Here is a 10,057-nt window from a genome sequence, read left to right as displayed (position 1 = left end):
ACCTTCTTCTGCACTTCTGTCCTTCATACACCACAGACTGCCTTCCTGAAGGAGAGCTTCAACTTTAAACCTAATAATGTCATTTTGTTGATGAGACCTTGGGATGTGTAAATGGCCCAAAATGGCTACTGTCAGTCCTTTTCCTCTGTATCAGCACAACAGCATTATTTCAGGTGTGTAAATCTGTAATTTGTAAGTCTCCAAATTGCAGGCTGTGCTACAGAGAAGTGAATCATAGATGATCGGCTCCAAAGCCCTTTCTCCTCAAACTACACTTAGGATTTGGGGATAAGGAGAGTATTGGCCCTCTGAGACCTTGGTATTTTAAGCTTTGTATTTAGTCCCTTCTACCTTCCTATGAACGCCATGTTTCCCAGTTGCCCGGACAACATGCAGCCTCCAGAAACCCAACCTCCCAGTTCTCAGTCCCGCCCCCGACGGAAATTTGCCACTCTGGATTGGTTCCCAGAACCCAGTCTCCTCCTCTGGCTCCTAGATCGTTGGGCCTTTTCTCTGCCCCTCCTCGTGAGTGGATCACACCACAGGGAGACACAACAGAGGGAAGAGAGGGTCTTGCAGGAAGGAAGAGGCAGGGTAAGGATGATGGGAAGAGGGAAGGGACCAGGTACTGAGCTTTGTTTTCTCTGAAAGAGGATTGATTGCGAGGAATGATTTCTGTACTTAGAACCTGACCGGTAGAGAGAAACAACTCCATCCTTCCCAGTGGCCTCAGCCTTGCCTAAGTTTCCAAGGAAACCAAGAACAGAAGCTTCTGAAAAGTATAAGAGACAGAGTTGGAGACTAGAACACTAATTCTCCTGGGACTCCTGGTTCAGTCTAGGGGTCAGGAAAGCATCTCCATGTCCAGACCTAAATACGAGTCCCCTCTCTCCCCCAGGACAGCAAGGAAATATGACCTAAGACCAAAGAAAAAGGGACAAAAGCTGGTACACAGAAGAAGAAAAGGAATGCAGCTGTTGGTGAGTCAGACTGGGTGGAGGTGGGTGCCCCCTGCCTCTCCATGTTCTGGCTCAGAGACCGAGCAGAGGTCCTCCAGAGAGAATTCAGCCCTCTGCCTGATAAGACGGAGCTGTCTTAACCCTCCTTCATATCTGCATCCAGATTCCATGGAGCTGGGGAAGTGGGGACATCAGCACCCACGCCCATCTGAGCCCCCTCTGGCTCTGTGCCGTCCTTATGTATTCATTACACAGCTTTTGAGCACCTGCTATGTGCTGGGCAGTGAACTCATTAGACTTTGCCATCAGAGATCCCTCATTTAGTGGTCCTGAGATCTCCTGCAAAAAAAAAAAGTCCAGGGTGTGGGATGAGGATGGGAGGGGAGTAGGTAAGGCTGAGATCCTGACAAGCTGAGGCTCTGCCATCTTGCCAGGGCAGATGTGGAGACTGAAACCATGCACAGGCTGGCACTGCTGGAAAAGGAGCTGCTCCAAGACCACTTGGATAAGAAGGGTGGAAGTTCTGGGGGCAATAGAGGTGGGACAATGGGCATTTCTGTATCCCTGGGAGCTTGAAGGGTTGGAGCTATGGTAGAGGGCTGAGCTGATCTCTAACCATCCCCTAGTGGAAAAAGATTGTCAAGAGTTGGGGTTGTGAGGAAACGGTGGGCAGTAAGGGTTGATAAAGGCAGCTATTTTTTTCTTAATTTTTTGTCCACACCACGCGGAATGAGGGTTCCCCGACCAGGGATCGAACCCTCACCCACTGTGGTAGAAGCACGGAGTCCCAATCGCTGGACTGCCAGGGAAGTCCCAAGGCAGCTGTTTTTCGTAGCCAGAACACAGAGGGAGTTTGCGGTTTGTAGTAACGAAGAGCCTGTAGGATTCTAGGGGGGAAAAACAAACACCAGAATGACAGTGAGAGGCTGGCAGCCTGCTGCCAGGTTTCCAAAGGTGGACAGAGTCCATCAAGGCCATCGGGGCTGATTTAGTGGGGTCCCCAGCCAGTCCTGAGGGCTGCTCTGGGACTGTTCACAGCTCTGTGGAGGGATGAGGCCCGCCGAGCCAAGGCTTCTGAAGACCGGCTGAAGCAGAGGATACAAGAACTGGAGGCTGAACCGGAGGGGGCCTGGAGTGAAGGGAAGGCCATATATGCAGGTGTGCAGTTGATGAAGCAGGTGGGCAGGAGACAGGGGCCTGGAAGAGGGCACCCAAGAGGGCCAGAGGATGCTGGGTAGGGAGACAAGGAGGACTCCCATCTGCCATGCCTAGTCTCAGCCTTCCCAGCACACACAAGAATCCTGAAGGAACCAAACAAAGGCCTCTGGGATCTTGGGCAGGGACCTCCCATGATGGCCTACGCCACACACTTGATGCTGTGTGGGTTATAAAACGCAGCCACAGCCTTTATCTCATTCATCCCGTGGGACTGAGTGGGGAGAAGGGCCTGAACCCCCATCCTGAGTGGCAGGGGGAAGGGGACCTTGTTTCCTAGCTCCTTCCCCAGCTTCTCAGAATCACCACAAGAAGAACCAAAAGGCCTTTACGCATCTGCCCCACTGGACCAAGCAGAGCCCTCCCCACTCACAACTTCCCATCCTTTCTCCATCCCTCTGTCCCCACCTGGGTCCCTGGCCACCCACCGTCCCCACCACAGAGATGAGTCGTCAGTGCTGCACCCTGCCGCAGGCGATGGAGACCCACAGCAGGCAGCTGAAGGAGGAAGTGAGGGGCCTTCGGGAGCAGTTAGATCGGCTTCCCCACCCTTGAAGCCTTTTCTCTCGGAGGATCACTGCTTCTGTCCAGACTGAAGAGGTGGATTTAGGATGTTTCTTCTCTAGAAGACTGCAATCTAAGTTCTCATATTGCTTTCCCCACTGACCTTCCCACCATTGAGAATTGCAGCAGACGGTTCAGGATGGCAAAAAAAAAAAAAAAAAAAAAAAAATCTTAAGTTATAAGAAGAAGACCTGGGGCTTCCTTGGTGGCACAGTGGTTGAGAATCTGCCTGCTAGCACAGGGGACGCGGGTTCGGGCCCTGGTCTGGGAGGATCCCACATGCCGCGGAGCAACTAGGCCCGTGAGCCACAACTACTGAGCCTGCGCTTCTGGAGCCTGTGCCCCGCAACAAGAGAGCCCGCGACAGTGAGAGGCCCGCACACCGCAATGAATAGTGGCCCCTGCTTGCCACAACTAGAGAAAAAGCCCTCGCACAGAAATGAAGACCCAACACAGCCATAAATAAACAAATAAATTTAAAAAAAAAAAGAGGAAGAAGACCTAAATCGCTCACCCCATTTCCCTCTCTCAGTGGTGTCTCCAAATCCAGTTCTAACTCCCCACCACCGCCATGTCTCCCATAAGCAAAACATATTCCCGCTTAGTTTGGCTGATTTTTATAATGAAACCAAGCTTAAATGAAACTGTTTAACTTACTTATTTCCTTATCTTCAAGGCCTAATGCATGGTAGGTCCTAAATAACTATTTGCTAATAAATGAGTGAGCTTCTAAATAAGCATATACATGTATGTGTATGTGTGTGTGTGTATATATGTATAGGCTTTTGATCTCTTCCATCTTGGTAACAGGATAGAGTTGAAAAATTTTAGCATGGCGCACAGATTTTCCACAATTTTGGCCTCAAATTTTCTTATCCTAAAATAGCTTTATTTTAGCTATAGATATCCAAGAGCCGCTTATCTGCCATGCAGGCCCAGAGCCCCTTTCCTAATCTTTGCCTTATCTCAAATTTAAATGCAGTCAGCATTTATGAAGCACTTCCTGCATACTAGGTGCTTTCCCATACATTATCACATTTAACTCTCACAGCAAGCCTGTGAAGTATGGGTCATTTTCTCTATAAAGATGAAGAAACTGAGTCTCAGAGAGGGATATGTCAGACATTACACAAGTAGTAAATGACAACCAGATTTGGGACCCAGATCTCTTGTCCCAAGCCCACTCTCTCTACTCTACCTTAATGGTATATTTCAGCTCTTTATAGGAACTATGGGAAAGTTGATGGCTCTGGGGAAGTCTGGAATGATCCCACTCAAGTCCTGCTCTTTGGGTACCTTTGGAGACTCTGTTCAAGGGTAGAGTGTCACCATCCTGTCCTCTTCCATCCTTCTGCCCCCGTCCCAGAGATGTGCCAGAGGGAGGCTGAGGCTACACAGAGAGAGGCTGTGCAGGCCCTTGGAGAGTGGGACCGAACTCTGGCTCAGCTTCGGGCCCACGTGGCAGACATGGAGGCCAAATATGAGGAAATCTTACATGTAAGCCCTACCCTCTGGAGGCCAGCCATCCCAGTGCCCAGCACCCCCCACCCCAAATCCCAGCTAGTGTGACAATGACAGACCAGGGGGAAGGAAAAGAAGCATCTCCATAGGGAACTCTGCTCTATCTTAAGGGGATACAACCATGCCTACCCACTAAGACTAAGAGCTTTGAGAAAACACTGGCTAGGAAAGCTTACAGACCAACCTGGGACACCCCTCATCCAGCCCTCTCCCTTCCTGAGATCTGAAGCTTGGTGTCTTCAGGACAGCCTGGACTGGCTCTCGGCCAAACTGAGAGCCGTCAAGCCTCAGTGGGATGGGGCTGTGCTGAGACTCCACGCCCAGCATAAGGAGCAGCTCCGCCAGTTTGGACTCAACCCCCTGGATCTTTGACTGTGAGCCTCTAGTCTCTGGGGCCCTCTGAGGTCCCAGCAATAAAGCTGTCTGTATGTAGAACTCAACAGGACTGTGGGCTGTGATTTTTGGCCGAGATGAGTGCCCCTCACGGGAACATCTCAGTTCTGGGTTTACCCCTTACCCTGAAGACTGAATAAGAAGAGAGAAATTTGACAAGGTCTCAACTTCTCTCCTAGAGAAACTGGGTCCCACCCCTTGAGCCTGAGGCCCTTTTGGTCACCCTACCCCCACCAACACAAACAAAGGCAACCAGATTTGTGGGGAAAGGCCATTTCTATAATAGACCAACAGTGACCAGGCACCAGCTCCCACAATCCTAAGGTGCCCACAGAGGGAAGGGGCAGCCAGTCTCCAACTTCCTGCAATATACCCAACAGTCCTGGAGTCATGCTTAGGGCGAGTTCCAGGTGGCTTCAATCCCAGCCGGCCCCACAGCCCACCAGGAAAGGGAAAACTCTGCTTCTCCTCTATTTTACTACAACTTTCTCAGTTCTACTTCATTTCTGGTGAAACGTGGCAGAGGGAGGTTTCCCACACCAACTAATTCTCCGTAGACACAATTTAACTTTTGTGTTACAATTTAACTCAATTCCGACACTATCTACCTGGAGGTATCATCAGACCCCACAGGTTAAGGGCTCTGTCCCACAGACTGCCCTCGACCTCAAATACCAATCTCCAGTCCAGGTTGTCACTGGTGCTTCTGACCTACTATCAATCAGAGGTTCCCACAGCCCCCTCCTTGGGTTCAATCATTGGCTAGAGTGATTGAGCTCAGGGAAGCAGTTTACTTACTAGATTACCAGTTTATTACAAAGAACACAACTCAGGAACAGCGGGATGGAAGAGATACACCGGGCAAGGTATGACCATGGAAGCTGCATGCCCTCTCCAGGTGCGCCACCCTCCCAGCACCTCCACGTGTTCAGCAACACGGAAAGCTCTCTGAAACTGTCCTTTTGGGTTTCTATGAAGGCTTCGTTATGTAGGCGTGATCCATCAATCCATTGAACACTGGTGATTAATTCAACCTCCAGCCCCTCTCCCCTCCCAGGAGGTTGAGGGTAGGGGTCGGGGTGGGTCACTGAAAGTTCCAACCCTCTAATCACATGACTGGTTCCCCTGGAAACCAGTGCCCCATTCTCAGGTGCTTTTCAAGAGTCACCTCATTAACAAAACTAGGTGTAGTTGAAAGGGGCTTATTGTCAAAAACAGAAGACAGCTTTCTCTCTCTTACTACTTAGGAAATTCCAAGGATTTTAGGAGCTCTGTGCCAGGAAAGGGTATGAAGGCCAAACATATATTTTTTGTTATAAATCACAAAATCATACCACTCATCTCACGCAGATCTTCATCCTTGGGGCACAGCTCCCAAAGATCCCACATGACTTCCTTTGGAATCAAAGGGGAGGCTCCCTCATGGGCCCACCTGAGGCCTCTGGCCACACCCTCTTCCAGGAGGTGGGCCCATGGGAAGGGAGGGAGGCCAAGGACTATCCTGTGATTGGAGGTATCCGGAGTCCTAGAGCTGCAGCTTCTGGTTTAAAGAGAGCATCTCAGCTCCTACCACCTCAGGCTGGAGAGTGGAGACAGGAAAGCTTGGGCAGATCTGTGCCAGGCATAGGGGGCGCTACAGTAGATCTGAGGCTACAGCCCAGTCCTAAGCAGAGAAAGAAGGGAAGAGGTCATTCCGAGACCAGAAGCGTTCCCTTTCCCTGTGCCCCCCCTCACTGGGATGCCCAGGAATAGGGCTTCTTCCCTGGGTCCTTCTGTCCCCACCTACCATGGCCTGAAGTCCCAACCTGAGTGCCCCACACTCCTCCACCCTGCAGCCTCCCGCTCCGCCCTCTTCTCTGGCTCCCCTCTGTCCTCCTCTGGCTGACTCACAGTCCATCTGTCTCTCCTTCCTCACCTCTCCAGACCCTGGGGGAATCCAGGCTTCCAAGCCCTGCTGAGATCTGGCCGCCAGCTTCAGGCATAGTGGTGGCTCCGCCTCAGCCAGCTGCTGAAGTCTTTCCAGGTCATTCTCTCTGCCCATGGGATACCCGTTCACCTCCAGAATCACATCTCCCATTTGCAGTCCTGCCCGGGCAGCTGAGCCTCCTAGGGTCACCTGGTGGAAGGAGGGGGATGTAGAGCTTGGAACACCACGGAAAAGTCTGCGGGGTGTACTGAGGCTCTGGGAGGGAAGCAGAGGAAGGCTTGTCAAGAGGCAAATGATTGAAAAGATCCAAGGTCCCTGGGGCATCAGTCACCTGGGAGATGAAGAGATGAGGCCCATTGGCCACACAGCTGAGTCGGAAGCCATAGCCACCACCGGGCCCAGGGTACAGGAAGCACTGGCGGAAGCCGTGTGGGACGGTTGTGTCTTCAACTGGTGGGTTCTTGGTCTCAACCAGAGAGGCTGAGCCGGTATCCTGGGGAGAGTCAGGAGCCTCTGTGCTCTCCAAGAAGAGAAGTGGGGACAAGCGAACCTGGAAAAGAGGAAGATAGGACAAACCCTGCTGCTTCTCCCCAGACCCGAGCCCTGCTCTCTTCCTGCCCTCTCTCTAGCCCCCGCCCCTCAGCTCGCACCATGTTGAAGAAGCGGTCAGCCTCGGGGTCGACGACAATGAGCGAGACGCAGGAGCCCTGCGCCCGGATCTTGGACACTGTCTCTTCATGGCCCAGCCCTTCCACGCTCTCCCCAGCCACAGCCACCAGCCGGTCCCCAGCCTGCATCCCGGCCTTCTCCGCTGGCAGTCCTGGGTCCACCTCCCACAGGAACTGACCTGGGATGCAGACATCCTCACTGCTCCTTCCCCACGGACCCCCAGTGCCGGCCCAGGCCACTGTATGCACACCGGGGGACTGACCCAGGGCTACACAAGAGGAGGAGGCCCGGGCTGGGGTTCAGCCAGGGCCACCACTTGTGTGCACTGAGAGGTGTATATATACACTTGTGTGCCCACCCCAAGGCCCCCCTTCCCTCCCCGCCCCCAGGGCTCTCACTCACCAGGCCGACCATCAAGGCCCTTCCCCTCTCGGAGCATGAACCCGAAGCCCTGGGGTCCTTTCTCTAGATGCAGACAGCGGGGCTTGCTGGGCAGTGCCCAGCCCTCTGCCAGGGGTGCAGCCAGGGGCATTCCCAGCTGGCGACACCGTTCCTCCACCTCTGGCCCTGCCACCAGCAGGGTCACCTGCTTGCCACTCTGCCAAAGCTGTGGGGACCCAGCAGGGCATCAGCATCAACCACCTGGGTAGGGAGGGCAGAGGCAGGCACCTCCTCACAGCCCCTCTTCCCAGGCCCAGGAATGGGGCACTAGGGAAGGGAGAGGAGGGCCTAGCACAGAGTGTAAAGGGAAGGATGGTGACGGAGGTACAAGATCGGATCAGGCGATTAGGCGTGTGGAGGAGGAGTCTGCTTCCCGAGGCTGGGACCAGGCCCAGAGGGGTGAGGACGGATGGGAAACAGGCGGTCGTACCTTCTTGCTGAGTTGGCTGTGCGTGAACTTCTCCACGCTGACCCCATTCACTTCCAGCAGCCGGGCCCCAGGGGGCACTCCTGCCCGCTCAGCTGCCCCTCCAGTGCTCAGCACCAACCAGAAAGGACCCTGATGTCCTGGAAGCCCAGACAGCAAGTTTCTGCCTGCTGCCTGCCCAGAACAGGGCTGAGATCCCCCTCCTGACCCCTCCCGAGCTCTAAGCTCACCTTGGGTGATACTGAAGCCAAAGCCACCCTCGTCTTTCACTATGCGGCACAGCCGAGGCCGGACCCCTCGGCCGAGAGTGGGACAGAGGTGGGCATCGTTCCCCCACTGTGCTCGGGCCACCTCATGCACGTGCTGCGCCAAAACCGTCAGCAATACCCGAGGACCGCTGGCCCGGATGCGGCGTATCACCTGAACGGTGGGCACACGGAGCGGGCTTGGGCTGGCCCCTCTTGCCAGCTTCCCCTCCCTGGAAGCTACACTTTTCACCATGGGAACCAGCTCTCTGGAGGCCTTCACGCAACCATTCGGACCTGGGCATCCCTAAATTCTGGGAGATGGGGGAGGTTGAGCCTTGGGTCCTGCCCCCATATACCCAGGGAGGTGACCAACCGGCTTCTGTCTCCCTGAGGTGCTATAGAATGTTCTCCTGTACCACAGGGGTCCCAGCCCAACCTCACCACTGAATAGTCTTCATGTTCCACGACATGGTTGTTCACCCCCAGGATCCAGTCTCCTTCCCGAAGACCCTGGCGCTGGGCAGAGGTGCCTGGCTCCACCCTGCACACCACATGCCCAGCCCTGCCCCGCTGCTGCTGCAAGTGGAAGCCAAAACTCCTGCCCTCCTCTCTGTTCAGCAGATAGAAGCGAGGTCGTTCCAGGCTCCAGAGATCTGGAAGGGGAGGTGGGCGGCAGAAAAGGGGGAGGAGAGGGGACATGACCCAAGTACAAGTCGCCTTGTGTCTGGCAGACCCTGCCCCTGTGATAGAACACCAGACAGGCTTCTGCCCAGTTAGGTATTGGGCAGGGGGACTGAACACGGCCCAGGCAGAGTGGCGGGGACAGCAGGAAACGCCGGGCCCCCTTCCACCTCCACGTGGGTACTCCCACCAAGGCCGTTATCAGAGGGAGACAGAGTGAGTGGTTACCAAGGAGACGGGAAGCTGTGTGGAGCCCTGGTGGCTCTGGGGAAAGGAAACGGTTGCCCCAAGTGGTGGGGGGTTACCAGAGGGCTCGTGGTCTTCAGCCAGGGAGAGCACAGGATTATCAATGCCCAGTTTGGGGTTAAACTCAAACTTCCTGCAAGGAAGCAAGTCAAGCAGGTAGGAGAAAACTGACATCCGGACTTGGGTCCCAGGCTCGCCTTGAGGTGCTAATGGCTAATGGCAGCTGAAGAGCTTCCCCACCTTCAATCCCTCCTCCCCTTGCCCCAATCCTTCACAGCACGGCACTTACGGGGCCAAGGAAGCTGTGTCCTGACGATCTGCTGGGAAAAGAAGGAGTGAGGGGAGGAGAGGTATATTCTGCCCCCCGAGACTCCTCTTCCATGGTCCTTAACTGAAAGGACTTCGGGGAACCCCCAAATTCAGGACTCACTGCAAAAGGGTCTTCCCTTCCCCTTCCTTCTCCTTCCTTCCCCTCCCTGGCCAAGGCCTCCAGATACGCACAGAAATCTGAGCATATCAGTACAGGGCGTGGACCAGGAAGGCAGACACATCCACCCACTCACCTCTCCCCTCCTGACTTCCAGTCTATTTGCCTCAGGGCTCCAAGCCCCAGTACCAAGTGTGTCCTGGTCCCAAAGCCTTCCACTCTGCCCTCCGCCCTGAAGTCCCCCCCGCAGAGGATTTCTCCTGGCCTCTTACCTGCAGCTGCCTCCATGGTTGGATCAGCGAGCGAGGCTCAGTGTAGGGACAAGGTCCATCGAAACCA

General features: G+C 54.3%; 2 protein-coding genes across 2 annotated transcripts; one reads left to right on the top strand and one right to left on the bottom strand.

The window, feature by feature from the left end:
* Positions 1–524: 524 nt before the first annotated feature.
* Positions 525–4,631, top strand: DRC12 (dynein regulatory complex subunit 12 homolog; the record flags this gene model as incomplete). Its single annotated transcript, XM_082628746.1, has 7 exons — positions 525–594; positions 899–980; positions 1,394–1,473; positions 1,998–2,117; positions 2,617–2,709; positions 4,105–4,235; positions 4,503–4,631. Exons 3-7 carry the CDS (start codon positions 1,416–1,418, stop codon positions 4,629–4,631), a joined length of 531 nt encoding a protein of 176 aa, XP_082484872.1. The 5' UTR covers positions 525–594; positions 899–980; positions 1,394–1,415.
* A 1,654-nt stretch (positions 4,632–6,285) lies between these two features.
* On the bottom strand, positions 6,286–9,842 carry NHERF4 (NHERF family PDZ scaffold protein 4; the record flags this gene model as incomplete). The annotated part of the gene is given in 11 exon segments (XM_082628407.1): positions 6,286–6,315; positions 6,568–6,768; positions 6,911–7,129; positions 7,230–7,426; positions 7,651–7,855; positions 8,120–8,256; positions 8,347–8,536; positions 8,806–9,017; positions 9,581–9,658; positions 9,661–9,763; positions 9,765–9,842. Coding segments are annotated over 11 exon segments (1,650 nt in total).
* Between the last annotated feature and the right edge of the window lie 215 nt (positions 9,843–10,057).

Source organism: Mesoplodon mirus, assembly GCF_964341445.2.
Source record: "Mesoplodon mirus genome assembly, chromosome: 7".
Taxonomy (NCBI): domain Eukaryota; kingdom Metazoa; phylum Chordata; class Mammalia; order Artiodactyla; family Ziphiidae; genus Mesoplodon; species Mesoplodon mirus.
Note: the sequence above shows the minus strand (reverse complement) of the source record. Positions and strands in the feature narration are given on the sequence as shown.